This window comes from Peromyscus leucopus, chromosome 22, assembly GCF_004664715.2.
Source record: "Peromyscus leucopus breed LL Stock chromosome 22, UCI_PerLeu_2.1, whole genome shotgun sequence".
Taxonomy (NCBI): domain Eukaryota; kingdom Metazoa; phylum Chordata; class Mammalia; order Rodentia; family Cricetidae; genus Peromyscus; species Peromyscus leucopus.
The window spans coordinates 34793658-34819648 of record NC_051081.1 but is presented as its reverse complement, the minus strand read 5'-3'; the positions used below and the strand labels follow the sequence as shown (position 1 = coordinate 34819648).

The 25991-nt window shown below is 43.8% G+C and overlaps 1 protein-coding gene and 1 long non-coding RNA gene across 3 annotated transcripts in view; one reads left to right on the top strand and one right to left on the bottom strand.

Annotated features, from left to right (window-relative positions):
* Window positions 1-25897, top strand: part of C22H2orf16 (chromosome 22 C2orf16 homolog) — a 34369-nt gene extending 8472 nt beyond the window's left edge. For both annotated transcript variants that reach the window (XM_037198074.1, XM_037198073.1), the window contains exons 2-5: window positions 7066-7114; window positions 7715-7766; window positions 8526-8621; window positions 9666-25897. In XM_037198074.1, coding sequence (XP_037053969.1) covers window positions 7738-7766; window positions 8526-8621; window positions 9666-25665 — 16125 coding nt within the window. In that variant the 5' untranslated portion in view covers window positions 7066-7114; window positions 7715-7737 and the 3' untranslated portion in view covers window positions 25666-25897. The remainder of the gene's footprint in view (window positions 1-7065; window positions 7115-7714; window positions 7767-8525; window positions 8622-9665) is intronic.
* On the bottom strand, window positions 5102-7677 carry LOC119086465. The gene is made up of 2 exons (XR_005089749.1): window positions 7411-7677; window positions 5102-5305 (listed from the first exon to the last, which is right to left on the bottom strand). It is a non-coding gene; the product is annotated as an uncharacterized LOC119086465 (long non-coding RNA).
* Window positions 25898-25991: the final 94 nt, after the last annotated feature.

Here is a 25991-nt window from a genome sequence, read left to right as displayed (position 1 = left end):
TTATCCAGAACTCCTGCAGAAATGCATTTGCCAGGGGAGCAGGGTTGGAAAGTGCGACCTTCAAGCGGGTTTAATGCCATTCTTTCTAGACTGAGTAAGGTCTCACAGGCATGGCTCCTCACTCTCTGAGGACTGGGTTCGCTGTCACAGGACTCAGGACCCCTTTTGTCTTCCACACACATCCACTTGCTCCTCTGCCTCTGTCTGCTGTGAGTTGAAGCTACGCAAAGACCTCAGGTGAAGCTAAGGACATACTAGCTCTGGGATCTTAGACATCCTCATGTGAAGCTAAGGACATACTAGCTCTAGGCTCTTAGACATCCTCAGGTGAAGGGAAGGACATGCCAGCACTAGGCTCTTAGACATCCAGAACCATGAAGCCAACTAAACCTCCCTCCTTCATAAATGAGCTGATCACAAGTATTCTATTTCAGCAGCTCAACATGAACTAGAACCATGAGGAAGTTGGTTCTAAGATTTATCAGAATTTGTTTTCTGGTAGGAAGAGGTGACATAGTTCACAGGTAATGATAATCATCAGGAGGCAAAAATGTGTGATTTCGCCGGGCGGTGGTGGCACAGGCCTTTAATCCCAGCACTCAGGAGGCAGAGCTAGGCGGATCGCTGTGAGTTCGAGGCCAGCCTGGGCTACCAAGTGAGCTCCAGGAAAGGCGCAAAACTACGCAGAGAAACCCTGTCTCGAAAAACCAAAAAAAAAAAAAAAAAGAAAGAAAGAAAGAAAGAAAAGAAAAAAAAAGGTGTGATTTGGCATGGCATTTTATTTTGATGTATCATCATCATCATCATCTATATTTCTAACATCTATATCTATCTTATCTGTATTATCTGTCTATCTATCTATCTATCTATCTATCTATCTATCATCTATATCTATTTACTTATTTTATTGCTAAGGATCAAATCCAGAGTCTCGTGCTCTCTGCAAGCAGTCTACCACTGAACTACATCCACAGGCCTGGTATAATATTATAATTTCTTTTTTATTTTTTTTGTTTTTCGAGACAGGGTTTTCCTGTTGTAGTCCTGGCTGCCCTGAAATCCATTTTGCAGACAAGGCTGGCCTTGAACTCACAGAGATCCACTTGCCTCTGCCTCCCAAGTGCTGGGATAAAAGATGTGCACTACCACCACCCCTTGTAAATACCATTTTATATAAATGATGCCGAAACCTAAGAATACAACAGATCTTTTCATATTGAGCTGCTTAGAGAACCCTGCTAAGTGTATCACTTTGACTTTATTCTCCTGTAGGAATATTCTCTAAATTATGTCATGTGTAAATAACAACAGTTTTATTAACTCTTTTCCAACTTTATGTCTTGGTTCTCCTTGCCTTCATTTATGATTATGACTTCAGGTACAATATTCAGTAGCAATGTGTTGCGGGCATCTGTTTCTTTATTAAGTCAAGGACATTTTTCAGTAATTCACCAGTTATGTATAATGTTTTCTGTGGTTTTTCAAATATTCTTTCCCAAGTTAAGGAAGTTTTAGCAAGAATTGGTGTTAATTTAAAAAATCTTCTAATATTTTAAATTAAATCTCTTTATACTGGGCGCTAAATATTAAGTATATTTCCTGCCTCTGTTTAGATGGTCATATATTTTTTTCTTGTTCATTCAATGTACTGAGTTGCATGAGAATGTAAGATAATAAACCAGCTGTGAATTCCTAGGATACGTATAACACATTTGTGATGTTGGTCCCAATACTTTAATTAGATTCATTAGATTCAGTTTGCTGATATTTTGTTTGGGATTAATGCATCTATGCATAAATATATTGACTGGTCAGGTCTTAATTAAATTTTAGAATGATGATTGTTCCAACTTCCTCAATTAAAAATCAAAGCAAATCCGAATTTCCATCTCATTAATATAACAGATGCCCTCAATACTCATGGAATTGCAAGGGTTTTTGGAGTTCTGTACTAAGAATCTGGAATAAAGACCAGGTTGTTCTTTATCACACACACACACACATACACACACACACACATACATTCCACACACACACATAACACATGCACACACATAACACACACACATAACACACACACACACACCACACATATACATATCACACACACACACACACACACACACAGAAACAAACACACTCTCCAAAGGAGGATATACTAAGGTTAAGAAATAGGCTCTCATAGCTCCTCTGAAATTCATAGACAAACTTGAGTAAGAGTTAATGTCATTGTCCCAAGCCCAAACTCTGCAGGACAGGACAGGCTAGAAAAATGGGTACACTTTTGTGTTCTTCAGTCTTGTGAAAGGATTCTTTCCTCTTCAGGGAGTTCTGGCCTCTGCTCTTAAAGCCTTCAGCTGATTGGGTGATGCCCACTCACAGTATGGAAGGCAATCTGCTTTAAAGTGTACTGATTTTAAATGTTAATCATATGTAAAATTACTGTCAAAGAAATGTTCTAGACTAATATATGGCCAAACAACTGGGCTCCATAGCCTAGCCAAGTTGGCATAAATTAACCATTTCACTCCTTTCTCTTGCTTAGATTTATTATTATTATTATTTTTTAAAGGTGTGTGTGTGTGTGTGTGTATAAAATTGTGTGTTTGTGTAATTGTGAGTGTGAGCATGAGCACAGGTGCCAGCAGAAGCCAGAGGTGCTGGATCCTCCTGGAGCTGGAGTTACAGGGGATTATGAGCCGTGTGATATGGGTGCTAGGAATCAAACTTGGGTCCTCTGCAAGAGCAGTATGTGCTGTTGTTAACCGCTGAACCATCTCTCCAAGCCTAATTCTTCGCCTCTTTTTTATCTGCAAAGAGTTTCATAACTTAAATAGTTCTTACATTTAGGTTTTCACTCCATCTCCAGTTTGTTTTTAAATATGATATGAAGTAAAAGGCCCAACTTCATTTCCTTACATGTGGTTATCCAGTTGCCTCAGCACCACTGGTTGAAGCTTATTCTTTTTGCATTGAATGGTCGTAGTGCCTATGTAGAGAATCAGCTGACTTTTAATATTAGATTCCTTAGATCCTATAGGTCTATTTTTTAAATAGTTTTTGGGTTGTTTTTAGAGACAGGGTTTCTCTATGTAACAGTCCTGGCAGTCCTGGAACTCACTTTGTAGATCAGGCTGGCTTCGAACTCACAGAGATCCGATTGCCTCTGCCTCCCGATTGCTGGGATTAAAGGCGTGTGCCACCACCACCCTACTCTATAGGTCTATTCTTAAATCAGCACCACAACTATTTTTGAGTACTGTGGTTTTGTACACTGTTTTTCTTTTTCTTTTTCAAAGCAGGATTTCTCTGTGTAGCCCTGGCTGTCCTAAAACTCACTCTGTAGACCAGGCTGATCTCAAACTCGTAAGATCCACCTGTCTCTGCCTCCTGAGTGCTGGGATTAAAAGTGTGTGCCACCACCACCCAACTCTGTACAAAGTTTTAAAATCAGAAAGTATGGGTTTTCTGACTCTTGTTCTTTTTTTTTTTTTTTAGCTACTTATTTATTTACTTACTTACTTACTTAACTTACTTACTACGCATACAATGTTCTGTCTACATGTATACCTGCTATTTATTTATTTATTTGTTTATTTATTTACTATGCATACAATGTTCTGTCTGCATGTATACCTGCCTGCCAAAAGAGGGAACCAGATCTCATTACAGATGGTTGTCAGTCACCATGTAGTTGCTGAGAACTGAACTCAGGACCTCTTAACCACTGAGCCATCCCTCCAGCCCTGACTGTTCTTTTTCAAGGTTGTTTTGGCTCCTGAGGGATCTCTGTAATTCCATAGGGATTTTTAGGACAGGGTTTTCATTTATGCAAAAAAGGTCAGTGGGGTTTGAGTAGGGATTACACAGCATCCCTAAAGAATCTATAGATTGTGTTGGTAATGCCATTTTACCATCAAACCTTCCGATCATGAACAAAGGATGTGTTATTTACTATTTACTCTCTACAACAATGTTTTGTAGTTTTTCCATCTCATGATATAGCCACCTCCCAAACACCCCATCTACTAATACCATTAACTTGGGGGTTAGGATTTCAACATATCAAGTTGGGGGATAACATTGGACCCAATGTATGCTGGGGGAATTTCCCAGGTATTTCTATTTTGTTGAGTGTCTTAAAAACAAACAAACCGCATGAGCACATGTTTGGTTTTTCTGCACCACTGCTATGACCATGGCAACCCCCACTTTGTGTTATTAGTATGGAATAGTGTGTTGACCACTGTGCTATGCTGAAACGGTCCTGCATTATTTAAACATCATTTCACTGTGTGTATCTACTGTATCTGGTACTGTCACACTGCACACAGTCCCCTCCCTCCCCACTCTCCTTCACTGTCTCCCCACAGTGTCCTTAACTCTTCCAGTCATTTCTACTTTCATGGCATGTTTACATCTGTGAGGTTATGCACTCTATGAAATTAGGACCCACAAAGGAGAAGAATCATTTGATGTTGGTCTTTCTGAGGCTGGCTTAGCTGCTTTATAGGAGTTCCAGTTGCATCCCTTTTCCTGAGAAAACTATGTAACCTTGTTCTTGGTGACAGAAAAAGTCCATTGTGTAGACACACACATTTAACATCCAGTCCTCCATTGCTGCACACATAGCTTGGTTCCATAACTGTTATTACTTATAGTGCTGCAGGAAACGCTGATGGGCACATGTCTCTGTCACATTAACCTCCATACATTCTTTGGATAAATTCCAAAAACATAAGCAGGCACACCCCTGCACACTTGTGTACCTACGTGTACATGCACAAACAAAAAATTCACATTATTTTCGACACTTGAATTCTTTCATAAAAATTGAGATTTTTTTTGTATTTTATGTATATGAGGATTTTGCCTGCAAGTAAGTGTACATGCGCACCATATGTTGCCTGGTACTTCCAGGGGTCATAAGAGATCAGATCCTCTGAACCTGGAGTTAAAGTTATAAGCCACCATGCGGGTGCTGGGAACCGAACCTGGGTCCTCTGTAAGTGTAGCCAGTGCTCTTAGCGGTTGAACCGTCTCTCCAGCCCCTCAACATTTGAATTCTCAACCCACTTAGAGCCCATCTCTGAATCCCGTATTGAGAAATGATCCACTTTTATTTTTCTCACTGTTTGCCACTGTCTTAGTTTCTGTTCTGTCGCTGTGACAGAATGCCCTAACAAAAGAGCCTGGGGGGGGGGCTCACTTCAGCTCACCATCACCCAAGGTTATGGTCCATTGGTCCATCGTGGTAGAGGAGGTCACAGCTGCAGGGGCTTAGGCTAGCGAGTCAACGTTGCATCTGCAGTAAAGAAGCGGAGAGGAGTGATGAGTCCAAACTGTAGCTCACTTCTCTTTCCCCACTGACAGTCTAGGATCCCAGTCAGAGAATGGCGCCACCACAGTGGCGCCCCAGGTATGGTTATCAAGACGGTTCCCCATGGGCATGCTCGGAGGCACAGGTCCACAAGATTCTAGATTTTGGCAAGTTGACATCACTTATCACAGCTATGGAATCATTTCTTGTCACTATGTGGAGCTCTCTTCAATTAAGTTGACCTATGTAAGTGAATTTATTTCAGAGCTGGGCTTTGGGTTTTTTCTTTGTTTGTTTTGAGACAGGTTTCTCTATATAGCCCTGGCTGTCTTGGAACTCACTATTGACGCAGAGAAATCCTTCTGCCTCTGCCTCCTGATTATTTCAGAACGTTTTTGTTTTTAAATCCCACCTGCCTGCTCCTGTTCTTATGAACTTGTTTTATGGTATGTCTTAATTTTTGGTCCAGTAAATTGCTCCCTTACACTTCTTTTTGTGGTTACTTTTGGTAATTAGCAGACCATTCCTTTTATTTATTTATTTGTTTGTTTATTTATTTACATTCATGGTATTCATTAATTACACTCATGATATTAATTACATTTGTGGTATTCATTGATTACATTTGCATTATTCATTCAATAACTGTATTTATGATACTCATTAATTATATTAATTGTATTGATTTTACATTCATGATATTATGTCCTGATACTACTGTCCATTGTGGGACTTTTCCATCACACAAAACAGAGGTTCTGTACTTAGGAAATCATTGCTCTATATTCCTTTTTTCTCCATCTTGAGGTAACATCTAATCTCTCTGTCTCTATGAAATTGTATATTCTATATATTTCTTGTAATACAATTCTGTAGTATTTGTCCCTTTTTTTTTTTTTTTTTTTTTGGTTTTTCGAGACAGGGTTTCTCTGTGTAGCTTTGCGCCTTTCCTGGGACTCACTTGGTAGCCCAGGCTGGCCTCGAACTCACAGGGATCTGCCTGGCTCTGCCTCCCGAGTGCTGGGATTAAAGGCGTGCACCGCCACCACCGCCCGGTTATCCCTTTTTTTTAAATGTAAAGCCATTTTATGTACAACTGCAGGAGAAATAATACACTTGAGCATAAAAACAGGTTATAATTCAAGTCCAGGGTTATTTTAAACAAGTCAGTTCTTTTCATCTGCCGTACTGGCCACAGGGATTGAACTTAGGTTGCCAACACTTGGCAACAGGTGCCTTCAGCCACTGAGCCATGTTGCTGGCTCCCACATGGCATCTTACCTATTTAGTTGGCTGTTTTCCTTACTAATGCAAGTCTCTAGAGCACAGGACTCATATTTACCTCTAGAGTCTCAGGTCTACACACAATAATCTAGGACTTAGGTTTGTTTAAACACTTACTAATTTGCATGTGGGTGCATGCATGGACAGATGGCATGCACGTGGAGGTGAGCACAACTTGTGCAAATTGCTTTTCTCCTTTTACTATGAGGGCTCCAGAGATGGGACTCGAGTCATCAGAATTGGTGTCAAAACCTGTACCCACAGAGCCATCTTGCTGGTCCCTTAGGATATGTAATCCATTATTCACAAAGAAATAAATGAGATGGTAACTAATGATATGGTTGCAGATGACAACTGATAAAACATATCGCTATCCCCTATGTAAGATGAGATGTGTTGTCAATAAGATCCCCAAACCAGGATGTAAACCTGACTTGGTTTCTCTTTGTGTGTTTCTCTAGGCTCCTAAGCAACAAAACACATCTCTAAAACAGATCCGGAAGCTCACAGGTCAGAAGGGTTCTATCCTTATGGGTCAGCTCAAGACTGATGACTGATCAACTGTGGACCTGCTTTAGGACTCTTTCCACTTGAAGGGGAAGAAAGTTGAAAAAGAGGGTGTGCCTGGAGAGTACGCCCATCTCTCTGACATCTTTCCTTCCAAAGTCAGTCAGACAGCTCCATCCTCCATTGTTTCCTTTCCTCGGGCTTCTCTGTCCCTACATCTTCATGTAGAGCCCAAAGTATGGGAGAGGAGAATGGACAAATAATGAGCTACCAAAAGTCTGGTGCAGGAGGTCCATTACCTTTACTCCTCTACCACGGATGTGGATGTGGGATGGCCATCTTTGAAGGGAAGACGTATCAGGATCTCTGTGTCCCCGGGTGCTGTGTTCCCATTCCGGGCTCCTCATGGGTCACTTCTAGGACATGGCGAAGACAGGATAGTATGCTTTAGAAGCAAAACAAACCTCGATAGGTGTGCTGTACACTCCTCAGCTTCACGATGGGTGTGACTTCATCTTTGCTCCCCTAATTGTTAAATGAAGGGGGTTCTGTTAGATGACGTCAGCAGTCACTATGCTAACAGTTTCTTTTCTCCTGTTACAGTCTCACAGTTGGAAGAAACAGAGATGAACATCAGTGCAGCTGATCTGACAAGGTAAGCAGAGTCTGTCTACAGACTGTCCTGTGACAGATACCCGTGCTGACTAGTTTCCTGTCAACTTGATACAAGCTGCCAACATTTTGGAAGGGGGAAACTTAATTGCTCCCCCAGATTGCCCTGTGGGCAAGCCTGTGGTATATTTTCATTCTTTTTTTCTTTCTTTCTTTTCTTTTTTGTTTTTCAATGTATAACCCTGGCTGTCCTGGAACTCGCTCTGTAGACCAGGCTGGCCTTGAACTCAGAGATCCATCTGTCTCTGCCTCCCGAGTGCTGGGATTAAAGACATTTGCAACCATGCCTGGCTGGATTTTCTTAATTGATGATTGATGTGAGTAGGTCCAGCTCACTGTGGGTGGTACCACGCATGAGCTAGTGGTCTCAGGGGGTAAAAGAAGGCAGGGTGAGCAAACCATGAAAGCAAGCCAGTAAGCAGCTCCATGGCCTCTGCATCAGCTCCTGTCTCTTGAATCCATCTTGCCCTGAGTTCCTACCCTGACTTCCCTCAGCAATGGAGTATGACCTGGGTGTTGTAAGCTGAAACAAACCCTGTCCCCCGAAACCTTATATTCATTGGGGTTTCCCACAGGAATAGAAATCCTACCCGTGACATCATCTTCATTGTGAATGCTCTACGTAAAACACCTGGCACTCTGACTTCATTTACTCTGAGACCAACTGCCTCCTTCCTAAATTATCCTTCTATTCCTCCTGTAACATCACTTCAATCTCACTGACATCCTCTGCTGTGTCCAGTATTTCAGGACTTCCTACCGACTGGACCCAGGAATATGTATTCTGGTCAATAGACAGGAGTCTGCGACAGATCTTCCAACATCTGGATAATGCAAGGTCAGGAAACAGAGTTACTAGATTACTAGGCAGGGGAGAGAGAGAGAGAGAGAGAGAGAGAGAGAGAGAGAGAGAGAGAGAGAGAGAGAGGAGAAAGAGTAAAGGAAGGAGGTAAAGGAAAAAGTTAGTTTGAGGAGCAGTGGAGAACTATTTTGTGAGCTTTATTTATTTTATGTTTTATGTGTATGGATATTTTTCCCACAGGTAAGTATGTGCACCACATGCATGCCCGGCACCCACAGAGAGCAGAAGAGGGTATAAGATCCCCTAGTACTGGAGTTACAGATGTTTGTGGCCTACCATGTGGGTGTTGGGATTCAACTTGGGTCCCCTGGAGGAGTAGTCATTCAGTCACTGCTCTTAACTGCTGAGCTATTTCTCTAGGCCTCACTGTGTAAATATATACATATATATGTATATAGATACATATATATATAGAATTCATTTGTATTTTTGTGTATGTGTGCACATAGGAGCCACATCATGTATGTGGCAGTCAGAGGACAAGCCACAGGAGTCAGTTCTCTACTTCCAACATGTGAGTCTTAGGGCTCAAACTCAGGCCAAGCACAAGCGTGTGTGTGTGTGTGTGTGTGTGTGTGTGTGTGTGTGTGTGTGTGTGTGTGTATGTGTTGTGTAAAACTTGGGTGTCATTTCTGGGAGCCATCCACCTTGTGTTGTGAGGTAGAGTCACTCCCTGGGACTCACTGATTATTCTTGGCTGTCCAGTGAGGCCCAGGGCATCTACTTGTCTCTGCTTGCCCGGCACTGGGGCACTGTGTTCTTTTCTTTTCCTGTGGGCTCTAGGGAGGGAACTCAGCTTCTCTATTGGTATAGCATGTACTCTACTGACGGACTCGTCTCCTTTGCTCTTGGTGGAGGACTTCTTTACTTAATAATTGATGTTTGTGAATGCAACCCTTCTTTTCCCTCATCCTCCCTTAGACCAGAAATATTTTGGATTTGAAATAGCCGCTCCCTTCCTTCTCTCTAATTTCCCTCCTGATTCCAAAGAAAATGAAAACATTTCTCTTTGTTTCTCAGATCAACGCTTATGGAGCTGAACGTTTCAGAATCCCGAGATGTGACTTCTTCCTCCGTCTCTGACGTTGTGCTTCAGGAGGCTGTCCCACCCAGCTGTTACTGTAAAAAGGGAAAGCCTTCTACTGACTACAGCATGTCCTCTGCATCATCCAACAACAGCTTGAGCCTGTCTTATCTTCCAATGTTTCATGAAGGAACAGCTTGGCAATTGCAGAGCGATAGTGGACCTGTTTCCTCCCAGAAGGAACCATCTATGCCCAGGAGCCCTGGCACACCCCTGTCTACTTCTCGGCTGACAGATCCTGAGAAATCAGCTCTCTCTCCGAATTTGGCAGTTCTTCCTCCCTTACAAGCTCAAACTTCCTTCATTAGCTCTATTTTGGAATCCTTAGATCCTTGTGAGCAAGAGAAAACAAAAGATAAGGGAAAGACTCATTTTCAATCAAATCATGGGCCAGATTCTGATTTGGATGAGAGTCCAGGACCCCTGGTATGGGCTCCACTCCAGCTCTCTCCTTTGATCAGAGGAGAACTGGAAGGACATATGTCTCAGAAGGTTTCTACTTTGCAGCAAGAAGTGGTGCCTCTGCCTGTGAAGAAATCCTGGAACATACTCAATCATTTGATGGATGTACAAGGAGTCCCTGAAGAAGAGCTCCCGAAAACTCAGTTACCTACACTCATTCCTCAGAGTGCTGAGCAAAATACCAACACATCTCCAGATCCTCCATCATTTCATCTCCACATGAACATTGGGGTGAATTCGGAAGTCCATAGGACGGAAGCAATCATTTCACAGCCATTTCCCTCAAACAGGCAATCACAACCCCAGGATGACCGCCAAGAACCTAGATATAATCCTTTAGTAATATCAACAGGCACTCCATCTCCCAGAAATTTAGAGGTTAACATAATTCAGGAAGAACAAGCTTTAGTGAAAAAGGATTCAAAGCATGTGTTAGAGCTGAATATAGAGCAGAGGGTGATAGGTCTTCCAGAAAAAAGGGTACAGACACAAAAGGCACAACTAACTAATGTGGAGCTGACATCCAAGATACCACCTTCAGCCACTGACAGCATAAAGGTCACTCCACTGGCATTGCTTCAGGTTATGGACTTAATGGGAATAAACCCAGAATCACAGTTGGAGGTTATGGACTCTGTGGGGTTTTCCCCACAGCCACCAAATCAAGCAGAAACAGTGAGTATAACTCCTCAGCCATTGAAAGAAGTAATTGAATCGATAGAAGTAACTCATCATCAGCATCAAACCACGGAATTAAAGAGCATGGCCTCAAGACTGAGTCAAGTCACAGATGACATGAAGGTAACTCCTGAGGCATTGTTTCACGTCATGGATTCCATGGGGATGATTGACAAATTAAGTCCACATGGCATAGAACCAGTAGGAATAGCCCCAAAGCCACAATACCAAGTCATGGAATCAGTGAAGACGGATACACTGCATAACTACCAAGCCATAAGACCAGGAAGTATGAGTCGAGGGCCACAGCAAACGGTTGTGGAAGCTGTGGAAATGATTCCCCAGCCTCAGCATAAAGACATGAGAACACTGACCATGACCTTGGGGTCACAGAATCAAGCCACAAAACACATCAGGATTACTCCCAGTCCAGTACATCAAAATGCAATGGAAATTAGCTCAAGTGCACTGCCTGAAGCCACTGAAGATACAAAAGTATCCCCAGTGGCAAAACAAGCCATGAATTTCATGCAGATAATTCCACTAGGACAGCCACATATTACTAAATCTAGGGCTTTGATCCGAGGCTCCCAGCCTCCAGCTGAAAATTTGACCCCAGTGTCAGCTCAACCAGATGTTCCGACTACTACTGTCCCAGTAGGAACTGTAGAATCTAGAAGCGTACCTCCACAGCCACCATCTAAAGTCCTGGAACCATCAGAAATGACTGATGACCTACTACCGTCAGGTCAGTCCCTGCATGTTCTAAAGGTGACCCCGCTAGTCCAGGCATCTCCCACAGAAATGATCACACCACTACAAATTGTTGAGCCTCAAATCAAAGAGTCTCTGGAATTGCCTTCTGGGTTACAGGGTCAAGTTGGAGTCTCCATGGGGACTATGCCACAATCTCGAGGCACAGAGTGTGTGTCACTGACTCCAGGACTGTCTCATCAGGTCACAGACCCTTCGGAGATCACCCCATGGCACCAAGACTTAAACTGTTCAGAGGTGAGCCCAAGGCAAAGTCACAACATGACAGAAACTATGGGGTTGAACTGGCCACAAGTGAAGGATCCTATGGAGACACCACAGCCACATCATCAAAGAATGGAATCCATGAGAACAATCCCAGCACCACCAGATCAAGGTGCAGTACCTATAGGAAGGAGCCAAAAGCATCAAGTTCCAGAAGCTGAAGTAGGGCCAGTCATACCACTGCTTCAGGAAATGGAATATTTGGGGGGGAGCACAATCCCACAGACTAAGATTAGGGATTCAGTGGACTCACCCCCAGAACTACCGAGTGTAAAATCTGAGCTACTAATGCCAGATCCAAGATTGCAAAGTATGAAATCTATGGACATAACCACAGATTTAGTCCCAGAAATGGAAAAATATGGACCACCAACCTCAACAGTGGTATGTATAGATTTGGCCCCAGAACTGCATCAGCAGAATATGCAATATGAGGAATTAATCCCCATACCACAACTGCAAAGTGAGACATCTGTGCCATCGGCCCCTGAGTCTCAGTTTCAAGATGTGAAATCTGGCCAACTGACAGTTGAACCACAACTCCAAAATAAAAAGTCTGCTGAGCTGACTCCTTGTCCACAGTTGCACAGTAATGTATCAGTGCATTTGATTTCCGATCCTCAGTCTCAAGGTATGGAAGAAGCTCTTTCAGCCCTATCACAGGAGATACAAGGAGATATAAAAATGGTGGAGTTGACTCCAAGACTCTCACTTGAAGATATAAAATCTGTGAACTTGGCGCCAGGACCATGTTCACAAAGCACCGGCTCTGATAAGATAGCCTCTGTACCACTGCTTGAGGATACAAAGACTCCATTTGTAGAAGGTAGGAGTCTACTTCCTGAGGCACAGGTGGAGAGTATGGAAGTTGGTGAACTGATCCCAAGCACACACTTTTATGCAACAAAATCTTTAGAAGCGACCCCCAAACCAAGTTATCATTTCCTAGAACCTGAAGGACTGACCCTACAGCATCCAATCTCAGAAGCAAGGGTGGCCTCTGAACCTTGCCGGCAAGTGGAAGAATCTGCTCCGTTGCCACAATCATCATTAGGGATGAGTCCAGCACCATTGAGCCAGACCTCAGAATCTGTGGAGATGAGCTCACCACCACTCCAAGAGACTCTTGAACCTGGGACCCAAGTTGTAAAAGAGATGGAAGAGACTCCAGAATCAGGAAGTGCAATTAAAGATACTCTGGATTTGCTACTAGATTCAGAAGTGCAAACTATGAGCTCAGGAGTGATGGCCCCAGAGCCACAGCCCCCAGATGTGAAGTTTGTTCAGGTGACTCTAGAACCGGGTTCAGAAGTTACTAACCCATCAGAACAAACTCTGAAACCAGAAGATGAAGACACAGAGACCTTCAGATTGACATTCTCTAAAGCTGATGATACCCAGGGAACCATCATAGACCTATATTCAGAAGTGAGATCTCTGGAGTTTAGTCTAGAACCAGGAGTGCAAGGTGAGAAATCAGAGTCCTTTGCCCAGAATATGAAGTCTGCAGAAGTAATCACCGAACCACCTGTACAAGTTGTAGAACCTGCAGGACTAACGACAGGACCCAAACCACATATTAAAGATGTGATCCCAAAGGCACAGCTCCACGAAGTAAAGTCTAGGCAAGTGGATAGAGAATCACAGTTGCAAAATGAGAACTCTGTAAATGTAATACAACCGTCATCTGCAGGAGAGGTAGATCCTGAAAAGACAAAACTAGAGCCACGTCTACAAAGTTTATCACCGAAGGAACGGATTGAGGGGACACAGTCCCCAAATGTGAAATCTGTGGATTTAAATCTAGGCCCACAGCAGCTAAGTGTCAAATCGAAGTTGATTCCAGGGCCAAAATTGCAAACTGTCCAGTTTCCAATGTTATATCAAGGACTACTTCTTCAAGGGGAAAACCCAGTAAATTTCATCTCAGGCCCCCCATATTATGGTGTGAAATCTGATGATGAAATACCATGTTCCCTGGGGCCAGAAACAAAATCATCAGATTTTATCCTGGGGCCAAAGCTTCCAGAACCACAGCCACAACCACAACCACAACCACAACCTGGGAAGTCGGTAGATGTAAATGTAAGACCATGCTTGCATCATGTGAGATTCTCTGATGCGATCCCAGAGCCGAAGCACCAAGGTTTCAAATGTGTACAGTTCATGCCAGGAGTTCAGCTTCAAGAGAGGAAGCCTCAGGGATTGATGCCAGAATCGGTTTTGCCATTAAGCCAAGAGACACAGGTTGAAGATAAGAAGCTTGTGTTGCTTCCGGAACTATCAGAGTTTTGCAGCATGAAATGCCCAATCCCAGCCTCTGAACTACAACATCCAAGAGTGATAGCTAAGCCGGTCAATCCAGGACTGTGGCACCACGATACCCAATTTTCTGAGTTGGCTTCTAGGAGGAAATATCAAAGAGTCAAATTTGGGGAGCAAACCCCAGGATCATTGTCTCATGGTATGAGTCCTATGGCTCCAGAGTTAGGGATACATGATCCCAAATCAGCAAAGGTGACTCCAGGCCTACAAGATACAAGGCAGGTGCCATGGCTGCAAGATGTCCAATTTTTCTATGCAATTCCAGGAACTCAACCTCAAGGTGTGAAGACTTCCGAGTTAAACTCAGGGCCACAATTAGAGTGTGTAAAAATGTTTGAGTTGACCACACAGCCAGAGAGGCAAAGGATGAAGCCAGAGTTAATAGTACAAGAGCCACCCTTTAAAGATATAAAATATGTCACAAGGAATCTAGTACCAAACTTTGAAGGCAAAATGTCTTATAAACTAGCATCTGAACCACAGATACCAAATGCAGAATCAAAGAAATTGACTCCTGGGAAACACTTAGCAGGTACAGATCATTCTGAGTTGATCAGGAGAGCACAGGCACAAGGTGTAGAATCTTCTACATTGATCCAGAGACAGCATTTGGGACATATAAAACCTGCAGAGAAGATCACAGCCTCAATGCAAGGAGAGTTAACATCCGGACCACATTTGGAAGACGTCAAATCTATGGAGTTGAGGTCAAAGTCAGAGCTGGGGAAAATCATATCTAAGCTGTCAACCCCGGGGATACAAGCAGGAGATAAGGAACATGAGGAGCTGCCTCCGTGCTCCACCTTGAAAGGTTTAAAATCCGAGTTACCACCTTCAGGACCACAGTTAGAAGACAGGAAACCTGCAGTTTTAACTCTAGGACAATGTCTAGAGAGGATAAAATCTACAGTGATATCCCCAAGTAGTTCCCAGTCAGATGGTATGAAATCTGTGAAGTTGATTCCAGGTTCAAGAATTCAGGATTTGATAACTGTGGGGTTGGCCCGTGATGCACGTGTGCAAGATGTAAATGCCATGGGCTTAGAACGTGAACGAAAGAAGCAAGGGGAGAGTCCCGGAACTTTTGCACCAGGGATCCTGTTTCAAGATAAGCCTAGGGAGGTGTTGCAAGAGCCTCATCAACACAATGTAAAACCCAAGGAACTGACTTCACGGCCACAAACACAAGATAGCAAACGTGTGATTGTCTCATGTCTGAAGCAGCAAAGTCTAAAACCTGTGAATAAAACCAAGAAACAAGGGATCCAAGGAGTAAAATTCATGGATTTAGTTTCTACACAACAGTATCAAGAGAAGGCACCCATGGATTTAACTCTTGAGACCGGACAGGATGACCACATAAGCTCAGCAGAGTGGAAAGGTGGGATGTTCGACCAGTTCAACAAACAGTTGGAGTCAGAAGATATATTGTCTATGGGGTCAGAACAAGAATCCAAACCTGCAGGTAGAAAACCCATAGAGCTCACCTCTAAACTACAATGTAAAGATGCACCCTCATTTGAATTGGTTCCTGAACCAGTTGTTCATAATGTAAAAGCTCAAGAGGTCCAATATGGGCCACAGGCACTAAGTATGAAACCTTGTCCATTGACTCCAGAATCACAGGTGTACCAAGTGAAAGCCTTGGAGCCAATGTTAGAGCCACCGCTTCAGGATGTGAGAACTGTGGCACTAAATACTGAACCACAAAGTGCAAGTACAAAATCTGTGCAGTGGATACCAGTATCTGAGCTTCAAAGGGAGAAATGTATAGGGTCAAACTTTAGGTTACAGTCTCAAAGTTCCAGCCCTACAGAATTGAAGCCGTCTACACAACGGAGAGGTGGGATGTCATCTGATTTGACTGTCAGGTCAATAATTCAAGGAGAAAAATCCAGAGAGTCTCATCATGAGTCACAGTTACAGCAAGTAAAAACCTCTCCGTTAGCACTAGGACTGCAGAAAACCAAAACTTTTAACTTAACTTCTGAGCCTCAGCCTCAAGGGATCAAAACTGATCAACTAAACAAAGAGACACAGGTAGAAAGTGTAAGATCCATCCAGTGGATACCAGCACCTGAATTCCACGGTGTGACATTTTTAGGATTAAATAGTGGGTCATCATCTCCAGGTGTCAAATCTACAGAACGGAAACCATCCATAAAACTGGAAGGTGGGAAGACATCAGAGATGGCTCTAGGGCCAAAACCTCAAGGAAAAATATCCGTGGATTTTAACCTTGGGCCACAAGTACAGTGTGTGAAGACCCCTGAGTTGTCCCCAGGACCAGAGCTACAAGAGGGGGAAAACATCACATCAACCTCAGAGCTACAGTCTCAGTGTGGGAAAAGTGTGGCCTTGCATCAGGGACCACCGCTTGAAAATACAAAATCTGTTCTTTGGATACCACTGGCTGACTGTCAAGTTAATAAACCTACACTGAATCTTAGGTTACCACCTCAAGATGTCACAGCTAAAGAGTTAAAACCCTCAGTACAACTAGATGTGAAGACATCCGATGAGTTGACTACGAGGCCCAAGTCACAAGGTAAACAACCTTCAGGGTCAACCCAGGAACATCAGTCTCAGAGGTCCAAAACTACTGATTTTAAATCTGAGCAACAGTTTAGAATTATGAAAGCATGTAACCCAACCTTAAGATCAAAGACCAATAATATAAAATTGACATTCAAACCCAGGTTTTGCTTAGAAGGCAGAAGCTCTCCTGGATTAAACCCTGGAATACAGCCACAAGAAGGGAATCCCTTAGGGTCATCCCCAGGAACACAGCCTAAAACTGTGACACCTTCAGTGTTGAAACAAGAGTCACAGTCCTCAGAAGTGAAATATGGAGCAATAAGCCAAATGCCACAATCACAAAACAATGTAGAGTTGAAATGTGGAAAATCTTCTGAGTTGGCACTTCAGACAAAGCCTCGAGGCATGAAATCTGAGAACAGCTCTGGGCCCCAGTGGCAACCTGCAAACTGTTCTGACTTGACACCTGAAGCAGAGTCCCCAGATATGAAATGTACTAAGTTAAGTCACAGCTCACAGCTGAAAGGTAAACCATGTATTGAGTTAGTTACGGGTACCAAAACTCGACCTGTCAAACTAGGCTGTAAACCTGGGCCACAGTGGCAAGGTATGAAATCTAACTCATTTTTGAGGACAAAGCCTCAAGAAATGGAAATGGAAGACTGGGAATCAGGCCCACAGTTACAAGATCTGAAATCTTCAAGGACAATCATGGGTATAAAGGTCCATGATGTCATGTCTGTGGACTTTGGTCCTGGACCACACTTACAAGGTATGACATCTGAAGTCATTACAGGGAAGAGGGCTCATGGAATGAAATCCGTAGAAATCAAACCAAGTTCAAAGTTACAAGGTAGGAAACATGATTTCACCCCGAGGAAGATGTTCTTAGGTACAAAATCTGTAGAGCTGGACTCAGGTCCCCCTTTACAAGATTTGAAATATCCTGAGCTGATCATGGGTATGAAACTTCAAGGTGTGAACTCTATGGGACAACATGTTACAAGTATAAAATCTTCTGAGGGGGTAACACAGATAAAACCCCAAGGTGTGACAGCGGTGGACCTCAATTCTGGACCAAGGACACAAAATAAAAAGCCGTCTGAGTTGGCTCAAGGGCAAAGGCTCCCAGCTAAGGAATCTGTAGAGTTTCATCATGGCCCAAAGTTACAAGGTGTGACAGTGGAGTCCAAGCCCCCAAATGGGGAATCTGGGAAGTTAAATTCAGGCCCCCAGTTACAAGATGAGAAATATTCTCAGTCAGTTCTGGGGACAAAGCATCAATATGGAAGATCTATGGAGGTCAGTCCTGGCCTATGCTCACAGGGTATGAAGTCTTCCGAAGTGATTTCAGGGGACAAACTTCAAAAAGAGAACCCCGTAGGCTTTGTGCATCAGCCACTGTGGCAAGATGTAAAATCTTTAAAATGGACATTTGGTAAGGCACTTGACAGGGAACCTTTGCAGTTGGAAACCGCTCATTTACAGAACAGGAATTTAACTATGTTAACACCAGAATTACATCTTCAAGGTATGAAACCTGAGTCGGTCAACTGTGGATCAAAGTTGAAAGGTGTGAAGTCTGAGCCCACATATGTCCAGACAGTAAAGGATACAGGGATCAATCATGGTGCTGAATCACAGTTTGTGGGATTCTCTAAGCAGGCCTCGGACTCAAAGGTTTATAGAGTGGTGCCTTCTGAACTCAATGCCAGAAATCAGAAGCGAGATCGGAAGTCTCACAAATTAAGTCAAAAGCAACAACTTCAAAAAATAAAACAAATAGCGTTTAGGGATGAGCCACACTTGCAACATATCAAGTCATCAGAATTATGTACAAAGCTTCAAGACCTGAAATCTATGGAATTCAATTCACAGCAACAGTTGCAAGATGTGATGTCCTCTGAATTGAGCCTGGAAACAAGTCCTCAGTCTTTAGAGTTCAACCCTGGGCCACAGTTGCAAGAGATAAAATCTTCTGAGGTGTGTACAGAAACCAAGCTGCCAGATGAGCCGTCTCAGGAATTCAAACATAAGCCTACATTGCAAGGTAGGGCATCCTGTGACCCGAGTACAGGACCAGAGATTCACTGTAAAAATGTTATGGCATCCAACACTAGAACACAAAATGTAGAATTGTCTGAATTGCACCCTGGTCCAGACCTTCAAGGTATAAAATCTAAGGTGTTCTGCCTGGGGCAGCACTTGGAAGATGTGAATTCTGCATGCACTCCCAATGCAAATTCTCAATATATAAACTCCAGTGGGTGTAAATGTGGGCCATATTTGCAAGATATGAATTCCTCTGCATGCATTCCAGAGCCAGACCCTCAATGTATAAAGTCTGTGTGCAATCCTGGGCCACATTTGCATGGAATGAATTCTGCATGCATTTTAGGACCAAAATTGCAATGTGTAGATACTACTGCGTGCATCCATGAGCCAAACTGGCAAGATGTAAATTCTTCTGTATGTACCCCAGGGCCAAGTCCTCAGTGTATGAATTCTTCTGTATGCACCCCAGGGCCAAGTCCTCAGTGTGTGAATTCTTCTGTATGCACCCCAGGGCCAAGTCCTCAGTGTGTGAATTCTTCTGTATGCAACCCAGGCCCAAGTCCTCAGTGTGTGAATTCTTCTCTATGCACCCCAGGGCCAAGTCCTCAGTGTGTGAATTCTTCTGTATGCACCCCAGAGACAAGTCCTCGGTGTGTTAATTCTGCATACACCCCAGGGCCAAGTCCTCAGTGTGTTAATTCTGCATGCACCCCAGGGCCAAGTCCTCCTTGTGTGAATTCCACTGAGTGCCATCCTGAATCACATTTGCAAGGTGTGAATCAATGGGCATCAATTCTAGGGCCACACATTCAGTGTGTAGGTTCTACTGGGCGCAATCCTAAATCACATTATCAAGGTGTGAATCCTTCCTCATGCACTCCAGGGCTAAACCCTCAGTGTGGACATTCCAATAGGTGTAGTCTTGAGCCACTTCTTCTTGGTATGAATCCTGGTACAACATTTCCAGCACCACAAATTATGTGTGTTAATCCTGTTTGGTGCAATACCAAAACACATTGGCAAGATGTAGATTCTTCTGCCTGTACTGGAAGACAAGAGTCACAGTGTGTAAATTCCACCGGATACAACCCTGGGCCACATTTACAAGCCCCGAAACTTCAAGATATGAAGTTTTCTGAGTCGAACTCAGGGACAGGAATTCAAAGAGAGATGCCTATAATAGTTAACCAAGGACGACACATGCAAGATTTGATGCTTGAATCAACTCCAGTGTCATCTCACTTAATGGTAGGGGCAGAGTTTCAAGAGATTCCATTTTTGAAGAACCAACTTGGGTCGTGGCAGGACACTGCACAACCTGTGTTTACCTTGAGGCCTCCGTCAAATGGTGTGAAATCTGTGGGAGTTTCACCAACCCCACTGCCTGAAGATAGAATGTCTCCAGAGATGATCAAACAGCCATTGCTTTGTTTGACAAATTCTGTAAAACTGACACCTGGCTGCAGTCTGCTGTACTTGAGAGGTAAGGAATTTTCACCAGAACCTTGTTTTCAAAAAGTTAAATCTGTGAAGTTGAAGCCAGGCTCACCGACTCCAAGTGTGAACCCTTTAGAGTTCGCTCCATGCCACTGTTCTCAACGTACTAAGACTTCCTTTGCACCGAAGCCATGTGTTCATGAAAGAGAGTCTATGCAGCTGAGACTAGGCTCCCAACAGCAAAGCATGGATTGCCAACAGTTTCCTTTAAATGAGAAACCAGTGGTATCAACACCAGAGTCCACTGGGAACTTCTTAGCCGGACCAGCACTGTCTAGTGTCAAATTTTCAAATTTAATTCCGGAATCACAGCAACAATGCATGAAATCAATGGATTTGGCTTCAGAGCCGAAGTGGCAAAGTGTAAACCATGTGAAATTGTCATCGGTGTCTCTGCAACAAACTGGCACCTCTGTGGGGTTATCACCAAAACCATTCCTTCAACATGTGACACCTGGGAACCAAAATCCCCAAACATGTGATCAAATCATAGAATCCTCTCAAGTGATATATAGACCAGGGCACCAGTTGGAGGACTATGCTGAGAAGATGAGGCACCAAGGCTCTAAATTGGTGGATTTTATTTCACTACCAGTTTCTCAAGATGCGGGGTCTTCAGAAATGACAAAAGGGTTGGGACATAAAAGCCCAGAAACAACAGAGAAAAATATGAGGTTGACCCCCAAACCAACAGATCAAGACATAGAATCATTAGGGATGCCTCAGCAGCTAGATCTTCAAGGACCAGAATCTGTTGATCTGATTCCAACACTAAGTGATCCAGACTCGAAGTCCTTACAACTAACCCCACAGAAAAGCTACTGGAGCCCAGAAACTCTGCAGTTGCTGCCTTGTTTGTGGCCTCAATTTAAAGATTACAAGGAGTTACCAACAGAACAATCCACAGGATCTGATAGAATGACCCTTGACCTCAAGAATCATGTTGCAGAAGTAAGGATGCTAACTTGTGAGGTAAGACCAGGGAAAGAATTTTTTAGTGTGACTTCAAAGCCAGTAAATAGAGAGACTGGACATGTAGAAAAATCTCCAGAGCCGTGTCCTCAAGACTTAGGACCTGTGGTGTTGAGCTCTGGGAAAAGAGCCCAAAGGGAACAATCTGTAGCATCGCCACCAAGGCCATCGTATCAAGTTCCAGATTCTGTTTCAGGGATAACACCAGGGCATGGACCTCAGATTCCTGAATCTGTAAGTTTGACCTCTAAGCCATGGCTGCAAATAGAAGAATTATTAGAGTTGTCAACCCAGCAAACCAGTCAAGTTGTAGAAGATACAGACTGTGAGGAGCTCACTTTTGAGTCATGGCAACCAGGGGAGGGAGCAAGTAGGCTAACAAAGGCCCAGGGTGCAGGCATGGGAACTTTAAACATAACTCCAATTGAATCACTGGATCAAATGATAAACTTTATAACGATCAGTCCAAAGCAACTAGGTCAAGTGACAGAATCCGCAAAGACACGGCTTCATGTTTCTCAGTCAGCTGCTCTCCCCAAGGTTTCCGAATCTGTGGAAGTTATCCCTGGACCGCCATTTCAAGTTATAGAGTCTGTGATGATACCAGAGCCAGCTTCTCAAGGTTTAAAACATGCTGATTTGACTCCCAAACTGCACGATGTGATAATGTCAGAATTTGCTTCAAGCCTTTGGCTACAAAATGTACAATCCAAGAAATTAGTCTCAGCACCAACACATCAAATTTTAGAAACAATACAGTTGTCAGGCTTTCAAGTTATAAAGACTATATTGGTCCCCAAACCACTGCTTCTGATTGTAAAATCTGAAGAGCTGGCTCCAGGACCAAATCCTCAGGCTATGGAACCAATAGGAGCTGCCACAAAATCTAGCATTAAAGTAATGGATGGTTTGAATTTACTCCCAAGACCACATCTTCAAGACATGGTAAAACCTATGGAACAAACTCCAAGGGCAAATATTCAAGAGAATTTTGCAGAATTAATCTTACAGCAAACATCTCCACTTGAGGAACCTCCAGTATTAACTCATGAGCAAAGGCTTCAGGCTGAAAAATCTCTAGGGATCAGAACAGAATCTCCTAAAGTAATGGAAATTGAAGATTTGAATCAAAGACGGGTGTGTGAGGATAGAGACTCAGAAATAATAACATCAGAAAAATTACAAGCACAGAATTACTTCTCTAGGTTCATACCCAGCCCTTCAATCCCATTTATTTCAAGTTCTGTCAAAACAACTGAGTTAAGACCCCTTCAGGGTTCTGGAATGCCGGAGGTATCAAGAGCCTTGGCTATGAAGAACTTGGCTGTTGGTATTTTGCCGTCTCCAGAGTCCTATACAGACACTATTATGTTCCGTTCATCAGCCCTTCCCTTGGTTCTTCCCTCTGATATTGGGAACACTGTGGGAACCCTATATCCTGACATCTGGGAAGTGGATGTCCTATCCAAGGAAGCAACGGAAAAGAAGCAAATGGAGGAATTTGGGAATTCATTCCAGAGCTATTCTCCATATCCACTGAGATTACTACCCTCGGGGTTTCAGGCAGGATTAGGGGCTCGAAGAAATTCTATCCGTTCTTTCCTGGGCAGACAACAGAATATCTGGGAAAGTCATGTCTGTAGGCAGCGACTCCCTAGGAAATATCTCTCCAATATGCTGATGCTGGGAAATGTCCTGGGAACCACTATGGAAAGGAAGCTTTGTTCTCAGCCGTTTTTAACAGAAGGAGCCACAATGGATATCTGTCAATTTATTCAGAGTTTATTTGGGGTTCCAGCTGAACTGATGGCATTTTCCCAGAGCCCACTAGAGAGGGGTCCTAGGACGATTTCACAGACTTCAGTGGTCAGAAACTATATTCAGAGACATATTTTATGCCATGGTCACGAGAAAAGAATGCCCTTAAAGATGTGGACACGTGGATCCACATCTTCCATAATACAGCAATACTCCGGTACTAGATTGGGAATAAAGAAAACAAACTCAAAACTCAGTGATATATTCCAGGAAGTCACTCAGAACGTGTCTGTCTCATGTACAAGGGCCCAGTTTCCTGCCTTAATGAAGCCGGAGTCTTCTCTCAAGATACTTTACAATAGGGAAGACCCTGTTTCCAGTGATCAGAGTCACGACTCACAGAGTGATTCACAGACAAGGACTTCTGACTCTCACCACTTCCTCAAAGCAAGTTGTCTTTCCCAGGCCAAGAGGGATATCTCAGAACAGCTCCATCTGCTAAAAGATCTACAGCTAAAAATAGCAGCAAAACTCTTAGAGAGTCAAGTACCCCACAATGTCCCTCCTCCTTTCTCATCGGGTCTTGTCCTGAAATATCCCGTCTGCTTGCAGTGTGGCCGATGTTCAGGAATTACTTGCTGTCATAAGTTACAGTCTGCTTTTGGTCCATATCTTCTCATCTACCCACAGATCCACCTTTTAAGCACCCCTGAAGGCCATGGTGAGATTCGGCTGCATCTTGGCTTTAGACTGAGAACTGGGAAAAGACCTCAAGTCTCAAAGCATCGTGGAAGAAAAAGAGCAGATACATGGAAGAGCACTACATCACCATCACGAAGGAAAGCTAAAATCTATCCTCCAGCTTCCAAGAGTCCAACCACTCCAAGAGATTTCCAGGCCCGATCTTCCCAGGCTACGGCTTCTGTACAAGTGCACATTAGAAAAAAGGAACGGGGAAGCCATGGTGTGGTCGGCAAGACAGATGCCGAAGTCTCTGAGCACCGTGAGTTCTGTCAGGTTCACTCTGTATCCGAGAGTGGCTTTGAAAGTAATCAGGAAGAAAAATGGTCGAAATCAAGCCTCAAACAGACCTTTGGCTTCAAATATCCAATGAAGGAAACCATCAAGGGACTTAAGACACAAAACACAAAGCTCTACAAGAATAGTGGAACCCCAGAAGAGAGTCCTTTTAGAATAATGTGTCCATCAAGAAGCAAGAGTGTTGAAACCGTTCAAACAAGCACTGCTTCTTCGAAGACACAACCTAAGAAATCCTCTCAGCCCAAGTTCTACCATCTGCTTTTCCAGGGCCTAAGGCAGGCATTCCAAATAGCACATAGAATTGTGGCTTATACTGGACAGAAGCCTGCGAACAGGACAAGGCCAGACAATTTGTGGTCAACCCAATACTTGCACCCCAAACAAAAACCCAAGAAGTATTGTTTAGCAGGGGATGGCAAAGGAGCCAGCACACCAGTTGCCCAGCAAAGGTCAGCAGGTGTGAACCCTAAGCAAGAGGACAGATTGCAGGGAACAGGTGACCAATGTAGACAAACTCAACAGCCAAAACAAGTGAGCTCTCTCCAAACCAGACCTTTGCAATTGGAGACCATGGCTTCTGAAAGAGATGCCACTTTCCAAGTTACCTCAGTCATCCAACCTTTGAGTATAGTTGAAAATGTCAACAGCAGAGCAAAGAACAACTATGGTGATGAAATCTCCTGTCTGGAGTCTAAGAACTGTTCTCAAGTAGGAGCCAATTGTCAGGCCCAAGAGAGAATGGAACCTGACTCTCATTTGAAGAGATCCCTGCAGAGTCACTTTAAAGAGACACACACACCCAAGGAAGAACAACATGGCTTCTTCAGGGAGAGGGACCTCCATAATAAGCCTTTTGAAAGGACCCATCGCATCCTTTTGGAGAGAATTCATGAAAGTCTCTCTGAGAGGAGATACCGCAGTCGTCCTCAGAGAAGGCATAGCAGTCCCTCTGACAGAATGCTTAGACATCTCTCTGAGAGGAGTCATTGCAGTCCCTCCCAGAGACAGGATAGTAGTCCCTCTGTGAGAACCCTTCAAAGTATCTCTGACTGGAGCCTTTACAGTCTCTTTAAGGGGGTAGGTCGCAGTCCCTCAGGGAGGAGCCGACCCAGTCCTGGGAGACGCCCTCGGAGTCCCTCTAGGAGGTCTCTTAGTCCTCGAGAGAGAAGAGGACGAGAGAGAAGAGGACGAGAGAGAAGAGGACACAGTCCCTCAAAAAGGTGCCATCTCAGTCCCCTCCAGAGGACACGGTGCAGTCCTTCAGAAAGGAGCCATGGTAGTCTCTCTGAGAGAGCCCCTTTCAGTCCCTCTGGCAGGAAAAGGCATAATTCTTCCGGGAGAGTCCACCACCCTCCCTCAGAGTCCAGGCTCTACAGATCTTCTTCCAGACTCCACCGCAGTCATTCTGAGAGAACTCACTACAGTCCCTTTGAGATCAGACACAGTTATTCTGAGAGGAGCCGGCAAGGTCACAATGAGGGACTCCATCACAGTACCAAGGAGAGGCTCAGGGGTAAGGAGAAACCCAGACATAGCCTGTCTATAAAGACTTCAAGACTTATAAACTCCTAGGGACTTATGCCTCCTAGGGACCACTCCAAAAAATAATCCAGAAGCTGGACAAGTGTGGAGACACGAAGTTAGTAGATAAGGAGAGACCTGCCCGTTAATTACAGCCTGCACATCTTCACCTAGCCGCCCTTTCTGCTCAGCCACTGCCTGCACCCTCAGCAATGAAAGAGCTTTCTGGAGGGGACTGAGAATGGGTCTGTAATTTAAGATCAATAAAGGGGCAACAATCGAACTCTTTGCATCCCTAAGATCACTTGTTGGGTGGGTGGGAGTAGGTGTGCAAACTGCCGGAACTCAAGGGTTGGGGTTCAGGAGGACCCCTTACT